The 23,832-nt window shown below is 37.6% G+C and overlaps 1 protein-coding gene across 1 annotated transcript in view; it reads left to right on the top strand.

Annotated features, from left to right (window-relative positions):
- The window catches only part of LOC102803690 (eukaryotic translation initiation factor 2-alpha kinase 3-like), a 31,523-nt gene extending 12,475 nt beyond the window's left edge, over positions 1-19,048 (top strand). The window contains exons 8-16 of the mRNA XM_085504300.1: positions 2,114-2,273; positions 2,796-2,957; positions 3,966-4,088; positions 4,440-4,574; positions 14,529-15,234; positions 16,055-16,219; positions 16,414-16,515; positions 17,267-17,329; positions 17,580-19,048. Of these exons, the coding sequence (XP_085360426.1) occupies positions 2,114-2,273; positions 2,796-2,957; positions 3,966-4,088; positions 4,440-4,574; positions 14,529-15,234; positions 16,055-16,219; positions 16,414-16,515; positions 17,267-17,329; positions 17,580-17,732 (1,769 nt within the window). The 3' untranslated portion in view covers positions 17,733-19,048. The remainder of the gene's footprint in view (positions 1-2,113; positions 2,274-2,795; positions 2,958-3,965; positions 4,089-4,439; positions 4,575-14,528; positions 15,235-16,054; positions 16,220-16,413; positions 16,516-17,266; positions 17,330-17,579) is intronic.
- The last annotated feature ends 4,784 nt before the right edge of the window (positions 19,049-23,832 follow it).

The following is a 23,832-nucleotide window of genomic DNA, read 5'->3' as shown; positions in this document are numbered from 1 at the left end:
CCAGCATGTTTTTGAATGCTCACGTGACGTATTATTGACCGGATAGGTCAAGTCGCTAATTAACCAATCAAAATGCTGGATGGTGCCCACGTGTCTAAATTACATAGCTCATTTAAATATGTTAATGACAGTTCAGCGACCTCATGGTGAACGCAACACGGAAGAGATTTACCGATAATGTAGTGCGATCTTTTTGCCTTTGATTTCCATGGGAAAACGGCATGATTTTTTTTTTAAATCAAGAAATTATTTGTTTTCGAAAGATAAATTATTCTTCAATGCTCAGTTTAACACTTTTACGGTGATAAAAGCTCATTGTCTAAAACTTACGAAACACAGACCACAGTGATAGAGGGACTGTGCACAGACGTATTCAGAAAGAGTATTGACAGAGGTCGCCGCCAGAACAAAAGCAGTTTCAATGCCTGTCTGACATCTTATCACCGCTGAACAATAAATAGGTGTAAATATTTTTAGACATGTTGTCGAAACAAATGAATAGGATTAGGAACAATGCCGTTTTGGAACAGCTGGCTGAAACAATGAAGTCAGTCACGGTCTTGTTTAATTGGGGGTGCGGTTAGTAATAGGTACTTTTCAAGTTTTCAATTTTTGTTAAGAACTCTTTAACCCCGAAGCCGGAATTGGGGGTGTGGTTACTATTATGTATGCGGTTTATATTAGGACTTTAACGGTACTCTTGAATAGGCGTCCAGAATGATTGATTGTCTGAAAAATGAAACCAAAATATTTAAAAAAAACATGATTTCTTGGTCTCATTTTATTTTAAAAACCAACTGCCGTTTAATGGCCAAGGGCGAATTTACGACAGAATCCGGAACATTGTATAATCAGGATTCCTCTGATTGTAAGGTAACGTTACTGTAGTTCTAAGTGTGTGAAAAAATGACTGACCTCAATTAAGCGCCAGTTGCAACAAAGTTGCCAAAATGTGACCTCAAATTAGCGCCAGACAGAAATGGAAATGTATCAAAGTGGCGCTTATATGATGTATTACACGGTAGATCCTTAAATCTGTCTTCTCGATACTTGAAGTCTTACTGTCAAAGTTCTTGAAAATTCATACTTTGCATAAATTGCGGGCACAGAGCCCTGACATTATACAGAGGTCAAAATTTAAAACAAAAATTATTTCCAGGTGGCCATCTTGAATCCAATCACTAAGCCCACTGCATGTGTATATGTTTCAAACTTTAAAACAGCCACCAGTTTTGTCATCTGATTGTAGCTCTCAGATTCATATTTTCTGTATGTAATTACTACTGAATAGTGGAAGCATAGCAAAATAAGCCTGAATACCATATTCTCATAATTAGTAGTGTGTGCACTTTTATACATTGTATTTGACAGAGGTGTTAAGTTTACGTTAGATGCAAATTTTGCGTTATGTGTACCGTATAATCTGTAACTTATCAAACATTTCAATCTATCCTGACTCCTAGATCAGAGTCTAATTTAGGTTTTCTGTAGTCAATGATATCTACTCAAAAGTACAATGTTTATTGTGGCTAGCGTAAATGGGTTAACTGCGTTTCAACAGTGAACTGTTATTACAGTGCTCAATGTATATTTCAAAAACAAAATATTTTAAAGGAACGGAAGTGGGTAGGGCCCCTGACGGCTAGTTAGCACAGTAATCAGCGTTTTATTTTTATTGCCGACTATGGCGTAGGATGAAAATACCCTGTAAAAAACCACAAAATCAAGGCATGCTGTAATTTATGGCGTTACGGTGACAGATGTATAATGATCATCTTTATTGCGTTTGTATCCTTATTAGAATTTTGAATATACTTTTCGTTACCAACAATATTGATAAAATAAATGCATATGACATTAAATGTACTTACTATTTTTTTTGTCATCAGTTTTTTTTTGATTGACTGTAATATTTCAACATTTCGTGACTCCTATTTTGGAACCAAATTAAGTTCTTTCACTCTTTTCTGCCACCTAAATTAGAGTGACGATTATTCAAGCGATTATACGGTATTTCTATTGGAGACATGTTTCTAATAAAAAAAATATGGTATGTTTAGAATGAATGGACTACTTGATAATCTTCAACATTGTGTTTTATTTTTTTTAACAGATAGCGGTTATTACTTGTTTGCTGATCAGACACCTGTAAAACTTGTTACTGATCGCCGAGGTAATAAACGACCATATTTGGTTATTACGGAAGGGAATAATGAATCAATGGATGGATATTCTTTGAATACTTTAGTTGCTGTATCTGTGTGGGATTGGTGGTAAGTAAATTGTTATGTTAATTTCGGGGTTTGCGCTAGTGTCTTGGCAAGACGAGTCCAACTTACAAAATTTTAAGAAATTGAAATTGCATGTGTACGTGCATTCATGTCCACCTGTATGTCAGATATGCCTGGTCCAATCACATTCAATAAAACATATCAACACATGCATAGGCCAGGAAAAAAAAATTCCTGTTTCTCGTTTCATGGAAATTTTAAAATGAGGCGATTGTTGTTGTTGTTTTTTTCGAATACTGAGCTAAAATGGGGGAAATTTGAGACAAGTGCGAGTGCAAACGCAATTTGAATGCTTTAGAAGGAAAAAAACGTCATAGTTCAAAATGATGCGCTCGGAAATGAGAAACAGAGATATTTTTTTTTTCTCAGCCATATCTTTATTTGTTTGATGATCCAATTCAAGATAGCATTTTGGAAAACAAATTGATCAGAAACATTTTTCTTCAATAAGTTTATTATTCTTCATAATGTTTTTCAAGTTTGTTACAATATTTTTTTTTAAAGGAAAGAAATTCTACAACTGTGTATTTTGATGTCAATGTTGGTAAGCTCTATAAAGAAGAGTTTAGTTCATAACAATGGGAATATACCACAAACTGTCGAATCAGGGGACAAAGATATGAGTAAACCAACACAGAGTAATGACCCTAAGGAATTTAAATCAAGGTAACTATCTTTAGTATCACACCACTTTAACTATTTAGTACATGTAGAAACATGTACAGTGAAACTCTTCTACACTGAACACTTAAAAAGAACTGATACAGTGAAACCTTTCTACACTAAACACAAAAGGACTGATACAATGAAACCTTTCTACACTGAACACCATAAAGGACTGATACAATGAAACCTTTCTACACTAAACACAAAAGGACTGATACAGTGAAACCTTTCTACATTAAACACAAAAGGACTGATACAGTGAAACCTTTCTACACTGAACATCAAAGGGACTGATACAATGAAACCTTTCTACACTGAACACCAAAAGGACTGATACAATGAAACCTTTCTACACTGAACACCAAAAGGACTGATACAATGAAACCTTTCTACACTGAACACCAAAAGGACTGATACAATGAAACTTTTCTACACTGATCACTTAAAAAGAACTGATACAATGAAACCTTTCTACACTGAACACCAAAAGGACTGATACAGTGAAACATTTCTACACTGAACACCAAAATGACTGATACAGTGAAACCTTTCTACACTGAACATCAAAAAGACTGATACAGTGAAACCTTTCTACACTGAACACCAAAAGGACTGATACAGTGAAACCTTTCTACACTGAACACCAAAAAGACTGATACAATGAAACCTTTCTACACTGAACACCAAAAAGACTGATACAGTGAAACCTTTCTACACTGAACACCAAAAGAACTGATACAGTGAAACCAAGGGGAGGTGTTTGCTTTTTGAGTCATGGAAAGGGGTGTAGTGTTTATTTTAGACAGGTTTCAGGATAATGCAGGTTTCAGTTTAGAGAGATAAAATTAATATTTTGTCTTCTGTTGAGTTTTGGAATCCAGTAAAAACGATTCTGACAAGAGATTGCAAAACCTATCAAATCAATTTTACAATACATGTACATGTGCACATCTAGATTTAAACCTTATCAATTACCATCCCCATAACTTTAAATTTAATATTTTGTAGATATCATGAGGATTTTGAACAGCTCTATTGCCTTGGTAAAGGAGGATTTGGAACTGTTTTTGAAGCGAGAAATAAATTAGATGATAATACCTACGCAATAAAAAGGATTTCATTACCGGATCGGTAAGTGTATCTAAATTGAAAATGTGAATTCCACAAAAATATTATTCTAGATTATAAATCACCTCTATCAGAACTAGAGGTTTTTATGTCATAGCTTTACACAGTAGCCCTGAAAATGTCTATTCACAGTATAGTTAGTTTGTTTTCTTGTATTAAATTCATAAAGTGCCACAGTTGTCGCTCAGTCTAGGTTAGAATATTGTGTTGTATACATCACATTAGACCTGTGTGGAACACAGCATGGAGCAGAGACTAGTAATATAAAACATTTGATTTGCGTACAGTGGGTGTTTTGAATGAGTCGTGAGTTATTAAAACCAATGCACTGATAATTGAATTATTACACAATAGAGAAGAAGCGAGGCAGAAAGTTATGCGAGAAGTCAAAGCATTGGCAAAGTTAGAGCACCATAATATTGTCAGGTATTTCCAAGCTTGGTTAGAATCTCCACCGGTTGAATGGAAAGATTATCACAACTGTGCAATGTAAGTACCAGTGATGGGCTGCTTAACCTTTTGAACAGAACAATTTTTTCCACTAATGTTTTGTGGCAACTTTTTAGCTCTGCTGTCGACTTAGTCGAGCGGAGCTTATCATATGAATGATTGTCAACTTTTTAGTCCCCGTTTGGACGCAGTCCGAAAACGGGGACTTATGTTTTGCCCTGTGTGCGTCCGTCCGTCCGTCCGTGCGTTCGTGATCACCTGTATCTCGAACATGCATGGACCGATTAAGTTCAAACTTCACTCATACATCACACATTATATGGGACATATGCACATGCATTTTTTTCATGATCCGATTAACGATAGCCGAATAGCGGCCATTTTAAGGCCGAAAATGCATCAAAATCGCACATTTTCACCATTCCGGACCCGGATCTCAGTTATGCATGGACGGATTTTGTTCAAATTTGGTACATACATTAAACATAATAGGACCTTGATGCACGTCTTCTTTTTTTTTGGATCGGGTTCGAAATGGCCGACTGGCGGCCATTTTGTTTTAAAGAATTCAGTTCTGGATCCGTATCTGAGACATGCTTGGATTGATCGAGTTCAAACTTCACACACACAAGGTACATCATGTCACAAATATGTATGTGCATTTGTTTCATGATCTCATTAACGATAGCCAAATGGGGGCCGCTTTAAGGCCGAAAATGCATTGAAATCGCACATTTTCACCATTCCGGACCCGGATCTCAGTTATGCATGGACGGATTTCATTCAAATTTGGTACATACATTAAACATAATAGGACCTTGATGCACGTCATTTTTAGCTCCGCTGTCGACTTTGTCGAGCGGAGCTTATCATATGAGTGATTGTCCGTCGTCGTCGTCCGTGTCAATGTTTTACTTTTTCGACTTCTTCTTGAAAACTACAAGCCTAAATGCTTTGATACTTGGTGTATATGTACCTTGGGTAGACCTCTCTTAGGTTTGTTCATTTCATGTTGATATCTTTAATTCTCTAATTTTGGTGAATATTTTTGTCATTTTTGGTAAAAACTGATATTTTCGACTTCTTGTTAAAAACCGCAAGTGCAATTGCTTTGATATTACATATATAGGTACTACATGTGGACCTCTCTCAGATTTGTTCATTTCGTGGTGATATCTTCAATTCTCTAATTTTGGTGAATATTTTTGTCATTTTTGGTAAAAACTGATATTTTCGACTTCTTGTTAAAAACCGCAAGTGCAATTGCTTTGATATTACATATATAGGTACTACATGTGGACCTCTCTCAGATTTGTTCATTTCGTGATGATATCTTCAATTCTCTAATTTTGGTGAATATTTTTGTCATTTTTGGTAAAAACTGATATTTTCGACTTCTTGTTAAAAACCGCAAGTGCAATTGCTTTGATACTACATATATAGGTACTACATGTGGACCTCTCTCAGATTTGTTCATTTTGTAATGATATCTTTAATTCTCTAATTTTGGTGAATATTTTTGTCATTTTTGGTAAAAAGTGATATTTTCGACTTCTTGTAAAAAACCGCAAGTGCAAATGCTTTGATATTACATATATAGGTACTACATGTGGACCTCTCTCAGATTTGTTCATTTTGTAATGATATTTTTAATTCTCTATTTTTGGTGAATATTTTTGTCATTTTTTGGTGAAAAGTGATATTTTCGACTTCTTGTTAAAAACCGCAAGTCCAATTGCTTTGATCCTACATATATAGGTACTACATGTGGACCTCTCTCAGATTTGTTTATTTCGTGATGATATCTTCAATTCTCTAATTTTGGTGAATATTTTTGTCATTTTTGGTAAAAAGTGATATTTTTGACTTCTTGTTAAAAACCGCAAGTCCGATTGCTTTGATGTTTATTACAGAGTATTGCATACTAACCCCTTTGGTTAATGAAATTTTAATTTCATAAACAAATGGGATAATTGCCAATTATCATATAATACTGGTTAAATAAAATCAAAATAACAGTGGATAGCTCCCGTAGGGGGCGTCCTTCCCCTGTCATCTGATTTGCATACTTCCATTTTTAACCACGAGATTGATTCACGGTTGAAATTTGGGCTTGCCAAAATATCATTGTTTTTGCGGTGGAAATTCATTGTTACCACCCATCAACACAGCCACCGAACTATTAGTGTGTCAGGAAGCTCTTGTGGACGTCAAGAACTTCGTACTTAGTCACCTTGAGTAAAAAATTGTAGTTTTAGTAACGAAACTCAAAAGCCCGCCTTCAGTTTCAAGATGGCGGAAAATATGGATACCGGAGAGTTGAACACCGTTCATCCCAGCACTTCGGATTCAAACACTTTCGGACGAAAGTGTGAAGAGTGCCATATATCGATGCTCACTTACGATGATCACCGTATTTGCATTCCATGTGGCAGAAAATGTAATGGGCACATCAACTGCGGTGTTTGCCTCGCCTGGCCGATAGAAACTTGGAACTGGGATTCCCGCCTACGCAAGTCAACGGGAAAATCAGGAAAGAAGAAATCCAAAAAACGTCATTTGGAGGAGTCTTCGGTTTCATCGGTACCTACCAACGCTGAGGACGAACTATTGGCAGACGAACCCAGCCAAAAACGTCCAAAGGAGACTGACAATGAGCAAAGTGTTATAGCTCATTTACAGAACAAGGTGGATCTACTGACCAGAAAAATTAAAGTTTTGGAAAACCCAGTAGACGAAGAGGTACCACCAAAAGCATGGAGTGTCAGCGCTCTCCAGGCGGAAAAGAAAAAATCCTACACAACAGTGGTGCGAGAAAATGTTGAAGACGCACTGGCTGAGGCAGGCGTGATTTTTTCTACTGAAGATGCTACAAGCAACGCGGGGGAGGCCGGCTCGTCGAAAACCACAACAGTGAGTGATACCGACAAGGAGGACCCCGAATTCAAAATCCGCTCCGATGCTATCACGAAAGGTGCGGTTATGGTCAAGAAAATCTTACCTCTACCGATTCCACCGATGGCGGACGCCCCACGTTTCTCGATCGGTTTGTCTACACTGCCGAAAAAGGACACTTTTGCGACTTCAGCAATGCTACCATGGTCTCCCCGACTGACACAGGGCGCTGCTATAACACAACGCGTGATCGGAGGAGGCAAATGGGATCGTGAAGTTACCGAGAAAACCGCTACAGCCACCAAGGACGACTTCTTGGGGACTAACCGGGACGATTGGAGCAGACGCTACCAAAAAGTCATACCGCCCGCTGATGAGTGGAAAACACCGGTCGGTACCGACGCCAGCCTGCACGAACGACCTCTCGGCGTACAACCACCAGAACTGGAGCCATGCGTCCGGGAAATGGTCGCCGAAGGAAGTATAACGAAACATCCACTCGGCAAACCACAAGTTTACATCCCGTATTGCCTGTCCCAGTCAACGCTATGTAGATTGGAAAACAACGTTTGGGACACTTCTCTTGCATTAAGCCATAGAGAATTTTTCACTACTACTACACAAATTCAGTTAGCGAAATTCAAAACAGGCAACATCACCAAGGATGAACTGTTTAGCACATTAGAGCCGCTGTTGGTCGCGACTAACGTCGTCGACGCTGACATAATACAGAGTCACCTCCAGTTACGAGCGACTATTCAACACTCTCGCCGTGCAGCAGTTTGGTCCGCTATGCTAAAGACAGCCGCCAACGCTGAAATCAAGAACGAATTGGCGACGATCGATTTCAGAGGGACCAAATTATTCGACGGAAAACTCAGCGCTGTGAATTCTAAGTTGAATGAGAAAGCAGCGGCAAAAGTTAACCGTGTGATGATCGAAGGCGCCTTTAAAGCCAAGCAAGCCGCTAATAACAAACAGAGCATCGCGACCAAGGCGAAGCCAGTTAACCAAGCTACTACGGGTCAGCCCAAGGGAAACGCAAAGGCAAACCCGAATCAGGCAAAAGGAAAAAGTGAAAACCAGCAGCGACAGAATAAACAATTCTCGAAACAGACTGGTAACACTAAAAAGTCTTCCTGACTATACGTCAGCAAATATGGTAATGTATCAAAACAAGGTGCGATTAAACATGTCAAATATTACTCAAGTCTCCGAGTATTTTTGTCAAACAAATCAAACCACAGATCCCCTTACACATATACCACTTGCATTAAACGATTCGGTTCAGTGCCCAGGTCGGCGGGAACCAAGTCGTGCAAAACATCGTGCATTAAGCGATTTTGTTCAGTGCCCAGGATGGCGGGAACTCAATCGTGCACAACAAAAACACGGTCGGCCGCACCTCAGGTCGGTGGGCGATCGTATAAACAAACAACCGGCCGAATGCGTGGACCTAGGGAGAATGACGCATCGACCGGTGAAAAAACAGAAACCCGTAAGGCAGAGTCCCTACTCCCCTCCAGGTTGGAAAAAAAGGGGGGGAAGGACGTTAAACGGGGATATAACGCCGCATTCACTCCAGGGGGAAATGGAGAAATCGGCGATGTCAATGTATACCGCCACAAGCGACCGAGGGTTGGTGAGTCCCTCGACGCCGGTGGCACTGCGTCTGCAGAAATGTATTCCCCGGTGGAAAGAAACTATAAACGATCCGTATGTGATATCGATAATAACACACGGGTATCGAATACCGTTGATAAAAGAACCGAAATGCAAAAAAAGAACATGTATTTCGGGGAAACCGGGCTCTACTCAGTCAACAATACTGAAAGAAAGCGTGGAAATACTACTCGAAAAAAAGGTAATTCAGCGGGTACAAAACCCGAAAAATTCTTTCATCTCGAGGTTATTTCCCGTCAAGAAATCCAACGGTGGGTACAGGCTGGTGCTGGATTTAAAGGAGTTGAACAAATTTGTGAAGAAAGAAACGTTCAAAATGTTAACTCCGGCACTAGTGCGAGCGTCAATTCAAAAAGGGGACTGGATGACGTCCCTCGACTTGACCGACGCTTACCTGCACATACCAATACACACAGAAAGCAGGCGCTTGTTACGATTCGTGGTGAACGGTGTAACGTATCAGTACACCGTCCTACCTTTCGGCCTGACGTCAGCCCCACTTCTGTTTACAAAAGTTCTACGCACAGTGGTGGCGTTACTGCACAAGAACGCAGCAGACGTCAACCCCTACTTAGACGACTGGCTGATAAAAAGTCAAAATCGGAACCTGATTTGTCAATCAACCGAGCGGACTGTCAGTCTACTGTTAAAGCTAGGTTTTCTGATAAATATGGAAAAATCAGAATTAATACCGACGCAGAAAATAGTCTTTCTGGGCATGGAACTGGATGCGGAGAAAGGCATGATCCGACCAGCCCAGCACAGAATCGACAATGTACAAAAAATGATACAATCATTTCTAAAACAAAAACAAGCCACACTACGCCAGGTAATGCGACTAGTGGGGATGTTAACTTCGATGAGGGGCTTAGTACCGAGAGCGGCGCTACAGTCCAGACCGATCCAACGCCTAGTGTTAGACGCACAGTTAAAAATGCGACTATCAAAGGACGGGATAAAATACGAAAAACCGGTACTGTTCACACCGGCCTTTCTGGAATCACTTCCGTGGTGGGGCAACCTCAAGAACCTCACGGCGGGAATTCCCATGGACAAGGCGAAACCGACAGTAACGTTGGTGACGGATGCATCCATGACGGGCTGGGGAGGGCACTGCATGGACGGGATTGCACACGGTCAGTGGAACGAAAAACAAAGGAAATTTCACATAAACCGACTGGAAATGCTAGCGGTGCAGTTCTCCCTGCAATCCTTCAAAAAAGCGGTAAAAAACCGGGCCGTGTTAATAAGATCCGACAATCAGACTGTAGTAGCTTACCTCAACAAGGAAGGGGGAACGAAATCACAGTCGTTAAACGACCATGCTGTAGCAGTGCTAAAGTGGTGTGCACAAAACAAAGTCGAGCTGATGTGCAAACATATACCGGGAGTCCAAAACGGTGTAGCGGACTCGCTATCCCGGGGGAAACCCTACGACGACACAGAATGGGAGCTGTCACAGACGGCAGTAAACCTAGTGTTCGACATGTGGGGGGAACCCCAGGTAGATCTGTTTGCAACACCGGAAAACAAAAAACGTCCCGTTTTTGTGACGCGTTATCCGGACAAACAGTCACTGACGTGGGACGCACTTCAGATGGAGTGGGGCGGAATGTTCAGTTACGCATTCCCACCATTTTCATTGATCCACCGAACGTTACAAAAACTGGAACAATCGGAGAACTCGCACATGATTCTAGTGGCACCGAACTGGCCGTCTCAGACTTGGTTTCCGTTACTGCTGTCTCTGCTAACGGACCATCCGAGAAGCCTGCCACAAGAAATCACGTTGACACAACCCGGCGGTTATACACCAACCAACCCGGAGCTGTACCAACTTCACGTGTGGAAACTATCCAGCAATTTAGAATTGCGCAAGGGTTTTCAAGCCAAGTGTCGCAAACAACGACGGCCGGGCTTAGGGATTCCTCAAATGGATTGTATCAATACCACTGGGAAAAATTTCGTAATTGGTGTCTTGCAGGGGATATACATCCACTCTATCCCTCTTTGCCCCAAGTAGCGGAGTTTTTTTCTTATTTGATCAACGAAAAAAAGTTGAAACCGGGGACAGTAGAAAACTATAAATCGGCGATCAACTCTGTACTCAAACTAAGCCTAGACAAAAACATTTCGGATGACCCGACAATCTCCGATCTGTTCAAGGGCTTTATTACACAGGCGGGCCCCATTGAGAGGTACAAAGCGCCTGCATGGAGCTTGTCAGTAGTCCTTGAAGCGCTACGACAATTCCCATACGAACCGAAGGAATTGGCGTCACTACAGGACTGGACGAAAAAGACTGTTTTTCTACTAGCACTCGCTTCAGGGAGGCGAGTTAGCGAAATACACGCTCTGTCATTTGAAGACAATTTTACGGTGTTTTATCCCGATAAAGCGATTTTAATGACATCAGTAAAATTCAGAGGGAAAAATCAGAAACTGCACGAGACGGCGACTCCGATCGTTATCCCGGCACTGAGCAATATTTCCAATGAAAAACAAGACAGAATTCTTTGTCCGGTACGTGCGCTAGCTTATTATAAGAAACGTACTTCCGGGGTCAGAAGGGGTCAAAGGTCGATGTTCGTTTGTTACCAAAAAGGTAAACAAAGCTCAGCGGCGTCGAAATTCACGTTAGCGAGATGGGTAAAAGAGACAGTTTACCACGCTTATAGTGATAAGTATTTGAGCACAGAGGCAGGCAAAGTCACTGCCAAGATGCATGACTTAAGAGGCATAGGTAATACACTGGCATTTGCTAGCGGAGCTTCTTTAGCCCAGGTGCTAGCAGCCGGGTCCTGGAAAACTAGCAACACTTTTCTCTCTTATTACCTGAAAGACCTAGCGGCCGAGTCACAGGGCCTACACTCGTTAGGCTACCTAGTGACAGGCCAAGTTGTAACGAAACAATAGGGCATGTAACTTTCCGCAACTGCAAGAATTATTCAGTTAGCGGGAGTTATACAGTTGGGGGGATGGAATTTTTTCAATTCCATAATCAGGTGGGGTAGTATTTATCTGCCAAGAGATATTCTCTGGTAATCTGTCCCATTTGTTTATGAAATTAAAATTTCATTAACCAAAGGGGTTAGTATGCAATACTCTGTAATAAACTTTTAAAACTAGCGCCGAAGGCGCATATTAGTTTTTATGTTTATATAAGAGATTGCATACTTACCTTCCCACCCAAAACCACCCCAGATAAATAGCTACGAATCAATATCGTGGTCAAAAAGATCTGGAAGTATGCAAATCAGATGACAGGGGAAGGACGCCCCCTACGGGAGCTATCCACTGTTATTTTGATTTTATTTAACCAGTATTATATGATAATTGGCAATTATCCCATTTGTTTATGAAATTAAAATTTCATTAACCAAAGAGGTAAGTATGCAATCTCTTATATAAACATAAAAACTAATATGCGCCTTCGGCGCTAGTTTTAAAAATTACATATATAGGTACTACATGTGGACCTCTCTCAGATTTGTTCATTTTGTGATGATATCTTCAATTCTCTAATTTTGGTGAATATTCTTGTCATTTTTGGTAAAAAGTGATATTTTCGACTTCTTGTTAAAAACTGTAAGTCCAATTGCTTTGATACTATTCATATTGTTCATTTTCTAATGATGTCTTCAGTTCTTTAATTGAAATGTGCATTGCTAACAGCGGAGCTATCTCAGCCGATAGGCTGCTTGTTTTTTTTTCGGATCAAGTTCGAAATAGCCGACTGGCGGCCATTTTGTTTTAAAGAATTCAGTTCTGGATCCGTATCCGAGACATGTCTGGATTGATCAAGTTCAAACTTCACACACACAAGGTACATCATGTCACAAATATGTATGTGCATTTGTTTCATGATCTCATTAACGATAGCCAAATGGGGGCCGCTTTAAGGCCGAAAATGCATTGAAATCGCACATTTTCACCATTCCGGACCCGTATCTCAGTTATGCATGGATGGATTTTGTTCAAATTTGGTACATACATTAAACATAATAGGACCTTGATGCACGTCTTTTTTTTTTTCGGATCAAGTTCGAAATGGCCGACTGGCGGCCATTTTGTTAAAGAATTCAGTTCTGGATCCGTATCCAAGACATGTCTGGATTGATCAAGTTCAAACTTCACACACACATGGTACATCATGTCACAAATAGATATGTGCATTTGTTTCATGATCTGCTTAACAATAGCGGAATGATGGCCATTTTAAGGCCGAAAATGCATCAAAATCACGTATTTTCACAATTCCAGAACCGGATCTCTGTCATGCATGGATGGATTTTGTTCAGATTTAGCACAATGTGTTGTACATATGCAGGTGCATTTCGGTCATGATCTGCTTTGAATGTATATGTCACTCAAATATGAACGGAACGGGGACGTGTCATTGACAATGACTTGTTACTTTTTCGACTTCTCCTTGAAAACTACAATTGTTATTGCTTTGATACTTGGTGTATATATACCTTGGGCAGACCTCTCTCAAATTTGTTCATTTCATTATATCTTCAATTCTCTAATTTTGATGAATATTTTTGGTGAAAAGTGATATTTTCGACTTCTTGTTGAAAAAAACGCAAGTCCAATTGCTCTGATATTATACATATAGGTACTACAGGTAGACCTCTCTCAGATTTTTCTTTCATGATATCTTCAATTCTCTGTAATTTTTGGTAAAAAGTGATATTTTCAACTTCTTGTTAAAAACCACAAGTCTGATTGTTTTGATATTATACATGTAGGAACTTCAAATAGACCTCTTTAAGATTTGTTCATTTTCTAGTGATATCTTCAGTTCTTTAATTGAAATGTGCATTGCTAACAGTGGAGCTATCTCAGCCGAGAGACTGCAGGTTTATGTTTTTGTTTTGTTTTTTGACCAAAAGTCATAATTTCCTATTGGTTACATAATAATCTTTTGAAAAATCTGTAACAAATTATGCAAATTTCTTGTGAGAAAGATAACAAAAATTTACTGTTGTTAAAATGTGTTATATTCCAAAAAAATTAACTTTATGACATAGATTTGAAGCCATTATTGCTTTACTAATAAGTCAAACACATAGCATGCCGGCCATAGTCAAATACTGGTCCTGTGGAATTAAATTTACGTTGCTATCAATGTGTAAAATCATGTAGCCATCCATGCCACACTTTAAATATTAAGTGTGGCATGGATGGCTACATGATTTTACACATTGATATCAACATAATTAGAAATCATGAATAGAATTGTGAATCAATATTTAATATTGATTCACAATTTCATTTTACTTAGTTCATTTTCTATGTATAAAAAAAAAAAACAGAAAAAAAAAGAAACACCTTTGTGTTTGAGCATATAAACAGTCTGTTTTCAACTATTTCCATAATTGTAAGATTTCTATCATTCTATGATTTCAGTGATCAAACGGTCGGTTCTGATGGTTTCACTTCTACTGAGTTCTTGATTACGCATCCCCCTACAGTAGATGATAAAAATGATATAGCACCGTTTGGTGGGGGAGAGGAGGCCTTATCCAACTACATTAATGTAAACTCTGCTGGGGAAAGTGAAGGATTTCTTCCTATGATGGTTCCAGATGATGACAAGGAAGAGAGTGGTTCTTGGAGTGTGGATTACCATGGATACCATGATGAACATCATCAGATTAATGTTGAAAAATCTTTTAGTCTTGATTTTCGAGATGATGATTTTGATACAAATGATAGTGCCTCTAAGGCTTTGCCATTTAAAAACTATGTTAAGGAAGAAAGTGACTCTTTCAATGTTATTTTTGAGGATTCGGGCTGTGGCGATAAAATGAGTGAACGAACAAACACTAATTCTGCTCACAGCAGTTCACTTTCCCGGGTTGTCAGTGAAAAACTTGATTTGAATCAAACAACTGCAGAAGAACATGATCAACAGGAAAATGAAGAATCGGCTGACGGCCACAAATTATATTTATACATACAAATGCAACTTTGTCAGAAAGAAAGTTTAAAAGACTGGTTGCAAACTCACAATGGGCCAAGGGACCATCAGCAGGTGTTGTATATATTTGAACAGACTATAAGTGCGGTGCAGTATGTCCATGAATGTGCAATGATTCATAGAGACTTGAAGGTAAAAATCTAATTTTTTTAATCTAGTTTGAACCAGTTTGAACCGGCTTTAATGTGTTAAAATAATGTGGATTCCCTTATCCTTCTTTGATGTCTTGTGCCAAGAACATCAAAGGGTCGACCCCCTACCCTGGGTGAGTGTGCCACAGACTCAATGGGAAGGCCAATTCCTCTGGCCGAGATTCATTCACTAACAAATGCGACTTTGAGGGAACCTTGGTTAAGGTCCGCTGGTGCTTGTGTTCGACCAGGCCCGGTTTACGCCAGGATAGCGCATTACAAATTGCCATTTGACAGAGAGATGGCCGCACAGCCCTGTCATGTAGTCCCAAACATGAATATGTGTCGTCAATAGCACTTGCAATTTGCACATACACTGTCAACAGTGACACTCAATGTCAGGAACTGTTGCCTGGCACAAAAAATATTTAAAAAAAAAAAGATCATACAAGATGCACTGCTATTCTCAGCCGATTAACCTATTGAAAGTTATAATGTCTCACACGAAAATTGCAGTAAAGTTTTTTTTTTCACATTTTTATGTATTACAGTATTTTTCTATAATTTCTTCATTAATTTTTGTTAATTTTGGCATTGACATAATTTCTCATTTCTATATAAAGTTTGATCTATTTTTTAATGAATGTTTAGATCACAATGTATAGTTGTTGAAATAGCTACTCTGTATTGCACATGTATGATATGTACAAATAAGCAATACATCCAACATTTGTGAACCGACTAGAACTCAATTATACTTTCCGAAACTATAAAAGCTGTACTGATGATCTTATCACTAATATTTAATATTTTATTCCTAGCCGTCCAATATATTCTTTTCTTTGGATGGATCCATCAAGATTGGCGACTTTGGTTTAGTAACGGCCATGGAAGTACAGCCGGCATCAGGAGAGGAACTACCAGTTGCTCCTGAGAAGAAACACACTGATCAAGTCGGCACCCAACTTTATATGAGTCCTGAGCAAGTAAGATTGTCTACTGAATTTAAAAAATGTGTTCTGTGTTGACTTGGCCAACTAAAATAATTGGCTGCCTTTTTAAAGCATCACTGTGAAATAACTGGCCAGGATTTTGATCCAAACAGTTTAATTGGATATAAAAGTAGTCTGACTATACTTTATGGAAAACAACGATATATTGATGATAACGTTCTGTTCAGATTGCAGGAAAGAGTTATGGACATAAAGTGGATATATTTTCCTTGGGATTAATATTCTTTGAATTGATGCATCCTTTCAGTACTCAGATGGAACGCATACAGGTTAGTAATGCATAGTTCTCCTGCCTCTTGCACCCAGCTGTACATGTAAAGGTTTGTTAGGAAAATGTCATGGTGTATATTATACAGATAGTAAAGATGGTCTATAATATACAGGTTCTGGGCATTGCCATACAAGTCTTTTTCAAGTTTTGGATTTTCAATGTTACTGCTTCAGAATTGGCAGCCAAGTTGGCATCTTGCTAGAACAGAACATTATTTAAATTACATTGAAATAACCTGTACATCTTGTGTTGATGTCTTGATCGAATCACATGAAATTGATCTGTTTGTGAACAGTTAATGTTGATGGATTTATAAAGGAAGCTATTGATTGCCTGCGTTTGTACCATTGTGGGAAATCAGTCAGTCAGATTTGTTATCCGTAAAATTGTAATTTATATACCTGTATGTTCTGTCTGAGACTGACCTTATTAAAATGATTCCCTTTGAAGAAAAAACTGTCCTGGCATTGTGGGATATCATTGTTTGACTGATTAAATTTTGAGTGCGGCATCTGCTTTATAAGTAGCAATTCTCTAACAGGAACAGATAGAGGCTAAAAAATGTTTGGTGACACTTTTACTACGATTTGCTAATGCTAACATTTTTATCAGTATACTCAAGAATTTAGTACTTTTGATACATCTGTGTAACCTTTGAACTTAGAATGATAATAGGGATGAAGGTGATACTTTGACAGTAGACAAATTCGAATGTAGAGAGAAATTAAAAATCAATGATTTTTTTGTAGGTTATGATGAGTGCTAAACGGCAGATTTTCCCAGAGGATTTCCGACGCCAATCATCAGAAGAGGTAAATTTAAATTTTAGTTTTCAAAATTTCTGAAAGAGTGTTATCATTGTGTATAATCCTCAGCATTTTCATAATCATTGTTTTACAGGTATATTACCAAGGTCAAATACATTGCGCTTTCAGTACAATCGCACATGGTCAAGTTTGCAAAACCATGCAATTTGGAATGAATGAATGAAATGTCTGTATTGAAAAAGTCATGATTTAAATTTAATTTTAAGCCAATTCACCTATTTGTCAATGTTTTCAGGCACAGTTTGCAGAGTGGCTATTGTCAGCAGAGGCTGACAAGAGACCCAGTGCTGATGAGATAGTTGAAAGTGAATTATACAGAAATGTATACAGAGACTATATAGCACCTAAAACTCCAAGAAAAAGGAATACGTCAAGTTGTAGCGATTGATTGAACAATACTTGATTCTGATTTGTATGCATATTGATATGCACAATAGAACATGTGTGGCTTTCCTGATGAAGTGTCATTTTACAATTCTGACCTAACGAGGTACTGACATTAATTGCCATTGGATAAGTTCAAGAGTTAAGTATAAAGAATATGGTTATTTGAACAAAATGTTTTGCTAACATTGAACAGATGGCGACAAATGTAAAATCAGTGTGAAAATGACACATGAATGCATTGGATAGTGGTCATTTGTAGATTCTGATATCCATGTATTCCTCTATTATCAACCCACAGAGCTTTTTTACTGCCAAATTATATACTTATCATACTTTCAGTCTTGTTGTAAATATTATCTCGTTTGGAAGGATTTTATATTCCTTTGTTGAAAACTAAATATTTTCCAGACCCTCCACCCCAATTAGCCTGCAGTATTGTGTGTGCAAAATCCCTGAAATTATTTTTGGATCTCAACTGAAATACTTAAAATTTTACTTGCATACACACATTATTTCAAACATGCCCATTTGCAAATTACCCCCGGTACACAAAATAGTGGCATTGACTTTTTTTGCCAATGGTTTAAAAGTATTGTTTTGTTTTCACCTACTACTGTGTAGTTATAATAATAATAATGTGGTCAGGCTTTTCCATAGAAACAATAAATGCAGTTTCTAAAAGTATTGAAGTGTCATGGCAAAAACCATGTCACAACACCAGCCAAATCAGTTGTTTCCTAAATGGGTTTTTTTTGCTGTATATACCCTACTGCAATTGTTTACACAATTATAAACCATGTCATAGACTGTTCAATGATGATATAATCATCCTTACAATGTCATACACACAGCCCATATTCAAATTTCAGAAATTTTCCTGTACTCGTCACATTAGATCAACGACCGACACTTTAAACCTTGTTTGGGCGAACATTTATAGATACCAAATAATGAAATATTGACATATTCCAAATATCACTTTTTTTCTCAGATTTATGAACTTTTCTTTATCTCTACCTGTATATAAAATAAAAAGAAGATAACTACCTGTATATTTTGAATAATTTATTATTAGAACAGAAACGAGACATTCTAACATGTATAGATTGAATTAAATTATTAATTTTCCTAAAGTTTTTTCTTACGGTGCTATAGACCTGGGCAATTGCATGCTCATGTTACTAAAAGGTTATTTACAATCATGGATAAATAGAGAATTTCATCTTTTTTTGAAAAAAGCAAAAGTAATTGCTATTGTCAACAATTTTGTTTTACTTGCAACTATGTGTAAATAAAGTTCTACTTAAATTAACAAAACTGTATGGAATGAATGAAATTTAAAATGAATGACTGTAGTAATACACTTCCAAATGCACAAAATATACCAAAATGAGAATTTTCCTCCACTATTCGTGGGACTTTTACCATCAGACACAAACATCAGCAGCAAAAGTTCTTGGAGGCGATGTTTAGATGGTTATATCTCAATACATCTTTACAGGTAAAAAAAATACTAAATATGACATGATACATTCATAAGCTAGCAACACAGGTGCAGTGAAGTTATTGTTTCCCATCAATCTGTGCTATAGCACTCAAACACTTCTGACAGTCTTCTGTAGTTGAATCGAGAGTTTCTTGAATGAATGGGCTATACTGTGTTACAAGATCTACTTGAAGAATGTGACATTGAACTGCAAATAAAGCGAAAATAACTTGTCATTTAAAGCTATGCAAGCACAAGAATAGAGTTCTAAGTGACAATAAGGCAAGCTAAAAATGCAAAGGCTCATGGGTAGATGCTTGTTTGTAAACAAAGACGCACTATGGTCATCTACCACATGCGCAGGTGACTGACAAATTGCCTTATTGATGACAACTACCTGGGGACTAATTTTGGAATTTGTACAAGACTGGTATATTCTCCCATTTGTGTACCAGATCTGCTCTATTAGTATCTTGTAGAGCTGTTTGTATGGTCGAACATTCAAATTACTCAGTATCAGTATACAACAATGCATTTGTTTATATATGCTTCTAATGAAACTGTAATAATACAGTATGTCTACATAGTAGACAATATTTGATATTCATTGTTTCATAGAGCAGTGTGTGTGTGTGTGTGTGTGTCGTGCAGGATGTGTTCACATTTTCTATATAAAACAATGAATTTGACAATCAGCGATGCACAAGTAGCATATCGTGCATGATCACATTTGGCAGTTTTATTTCTTAATTTATATGTTTCTTTACTATATGTATATATGTTATGCATACAGTGAAATACCATCAGATAATATTGATAAGCATAAATTTCTTGGATGTTTAGGTAACTTACCACTGGCTTTGGTCAGTTGTTCTTTCATACTAATCAGCTGTTTTTGGAGGCTATCCAAGTTGCTCATTTCATTCTGGTGATTGTATTCCACTTGTGATCCTCTATTTCCATGTAGTGGTCCACTTTGCTTTAAACAATAAAATGACACAAGTCCTAGTGTGTTAATTATCATGTCAGTTGTTTAAGAGATTACGACTATTAAAAAAACCTGTCTTCAAATTATGACCTGCGGTAGCATGCAGGTACACAAACTGTGCTCAGTGCCGTATGTGTGTGTGCATATATATATATATATATATATATATATATATATATATATATACACACACCTATGTATGTTTGCAATCGGTGTGTATATTTTTGGGGTTTTGTTTTTTAAATATAACATTTTCCAGTAATTTTTCAAATTAATTTTTTTTCAAAGTTTTTAAATCTAGCTTCTACTCAAAGTTTTTTCCTATTATTTAAAAACTTAGTGCTTCAAGCATACCTGTTTGCTATTTTCTTCTATTACCTCATCCCGAGAATTCAATCTTCTGAAGAGAAAAATAGAGACATATATCATAGACCCTACAAAGCACAGGCATAGTATGCCAAATATGGTACTACCAGTGCAAGCCAGCCGTTCACTTTCTTTAGCAGTGCCAACCAAAAAATACACACAAAAACACATAAACATTAGGTTGTGCCTTTGTTTGTACAAACTTGTTCAAGTGTCAATTCAGCATCTCTGATAAAAACGTGATACATAACAAGTATTTGATTTCAATTTGAGTATGAATGGAAGCTATGATATGTTGAAAAAGGTGTTGTATGATTGGATGACACATTACAGTATATTTTCACCACTGGAAAATCATCTTCAATCAATTACAAATATGCATACATGTACTAACAAGACCGGAGGTGAATACCAATGTGGACAACCACTTGGCGATGATCTTTGGTCACTTATCGTATAAAGTATTATTCTACACATAAATCTGTCATAATTTATGGGATGTTCAAGATGTATCTGGCGAATCTTTGAATTGTCAACTGTACTTTGAACACCAAGATACTCATTGTACGGAAATCGAAACTTCAAAAGGTTCTCCACACACTAGTTTGGTACCATTGCATCAATGAAGTCCATTCAACATTACAAAAGTAAAATAACTTGCATACTTCATTTCTTGTCTAGTTTTATCAAGATAATGTATACTCTATACTAGTACTTATACCGGTACATGTATTCATATTCAATAACATTTGATACCAGATTTTTGTCACTGTCAACTGTTGCTACGCAGCTACATGTAATGTGCCCAACAAGCAGTATCACTCTAACCTAATAGACTGTGGAAGTTAGTTACCAGAATAGAATAGCTCAGAGTCAGAGGGCTTGTCTCAACTCCCATAAGGTATGTGTGAACCCAGTTGTAAGTAGCCTGGAATCAAGCCACTCAGAATGCCCATCCCAGTGCACTCAAGATTGGCCTGGTGTGTCTTCAGTGATTGGTTGTCTCCATGACATCAGTACATACGCATATGCAAACTGACCTGTACGTAAGGCCCATAAAGCCCTCCAGGAAGATTCACTAGTATATTATTCTCACAATAATAGTTTAAATGGTAAGTGGATTGGATGTGAATTGGTGTAGAGTTAAATATAAACCACTGCAACGTATGAACAAACTTTGGTTCAGCTCATTGACAAGGAATATTAAAAAAGGCGATCCAGCCTTCTGTTTGTCAGCATGTATGAACATGGGTTAAAACATGAAAGATACTATAGGTAATTAAAAATTCAGATTGAGTTTCTTCAGAATGACGCATATACATACATTTTTACAATAATACAAATAACAAAATACATAGAGAACTGTTTCAAAACCAGAGAAGAAAAATTGAAAAGTATCCCAAGATAAGGTCATGTACATGCATAAACTAAATAGTTCACCAACAGAAATAAGATAAACAATCCTTTTTTTCCCCCATTATTTTTTGTACATGAATTAGTTTGTCAGGTTTGATGTTTTTTCTTGCTTGTATTGCATTTTATTCAAAATCCTAATAAGTATACAAACGCAATAAAGATTATTATTATACATCTGTCACCGTAACGCCATAAGTTACAGCAAGCCGTAATTGTGTGGTATTTTCATCCTACCATATTGGGAAATGCGAATTCCAAATATGGAATGATTACGTGCATAAGCATCCTCTAATAATAAAGACAAACATGGCTGCCAGCAGGGTTCGACTGGACTCCACACAAAGAAGTTTCCTGATTCTGCTCTAAACTTTTTTGATTTCTGCATTCCCATTATGTATTCTTGGAAGGAAAAGATGTATAATAATGTAATCATGAGGATAACAGTACGCCGTTGCATCGACCTCCGCTGCACGTCGGTCGATACTCCCGCTGTATTGTCTTTGTGCATACATTGAGGTATCCTCGTAATAACCACATTATTACAACTATTGAAACCTTAGTTAAATATCCATTTGGCAAAAATTATTTTTAGATAATTAAGACTCAAAGTACAGTAGGTAGAACAATCTTGGAAGTCAACATTACCTTTCTTGTGCATATTCAGTTTTATGGTGTTGGTCTATAGATCCTCTTGGTGTATATAACATTCCAATATTTGGTTGACTGTTCTCAGTAAAGTTGAACATACTCATCTGTTTAAATTTAATATAGTATTATGCCAATCATTGTCAATGATAGTCTCCTTATTGTGTTTGGCTGAAGTGAAACTCAACACACTAGAGGAAGCATATATATACAAATATTTTGCAGGAGTTACGACAATAACAACTCACACTAAAAAAGCAATGGGTATAGACGCTGTCTGCCGCATGAGCAGTTGAAGACTCCCCCTGTTTTACAGCGGGCGCAATATATTTACATACACCTAACTCCCGCACGTAATTATCGAGGGACTTTGCAACATCCCCAAACACTTTCCTCTAGACACTCCAGTGACTGTTGTAGACGCAATAAAGTTACATACACGCCTACGTGACAGTTAATCAAAACAACAGACCAAGGTTTCAGGCGTTTTCAACTATTACAACGTGTAAGCGTCCAGTCAAACCATCAAACAATCATGTTTTTCTCATGGTTGATATCGGCTACTTTATTATTTCATGCATACATATGCTGATTCATTTAATAAATTCTATTTTGAACTTTCCGCGAAAATAATAAACCTAGTTGATACACATATTTAAAAACGCCCCTAACATATAATGAAATTACTCTTGTGAAAACAGTTTAGTTTTTTTAATGCAGTTTCTGATGTTGAACAATTATTGCTATTATGTTAAAGCGTTTAACTAAGATGGAGATTATTCGCCCCTTGCGAATGATCGACGACAGAGGAAGTTGGACTAGCTAGGGCAACGGTTCAGGGGATTGTGCAGCATTTCTGCCACATCATTTGGATATGAGTTTATCGAATTTTGTCTGAGATCTGAAGGATATTTGAAACTGGTATATAGTGACGGTGTGGAGGTGAAACTAAGTAGAAGATCCCAGGGAAAGATTTTCTGGACGATGAGTGTTCTGGCAAACTGGCAATGGGACCAGCCATTATGCGAGAAATTGCATGGGACAATCACAACGCTAATATTATTAATATAAATCCATTGACAACATCTCAACAAACTACCAATCGAAAGAATTTAGATTTAACTTTTCTTATTAATATTTATTCCTAGTTTTATGTTCGTATTATATTTCTTCCAAGTGTTACACAGCAATGATTATTAT

The sequence above is a fragment of the Saccoglossus kowalevskii genome, chromosome 10, assembly GCF_978046115.1.
Source record: "Saccoglossus kowalevskii chromosome 10, keSacKowa6.1, whole genome shotgun sequence".
NCBI classification, from domain to species: Eukaryota; Metazoa; Hemichordata; class Enteropneusta; family Harrimaniidae; genus Saccoglossus; species Saccoglossus kowalevskii.
The sequence above is the reverse complement of the archived record's forward strand: the minus strand, read 5'-3'. Positions and strand labels throughout refer to the sequence as shown.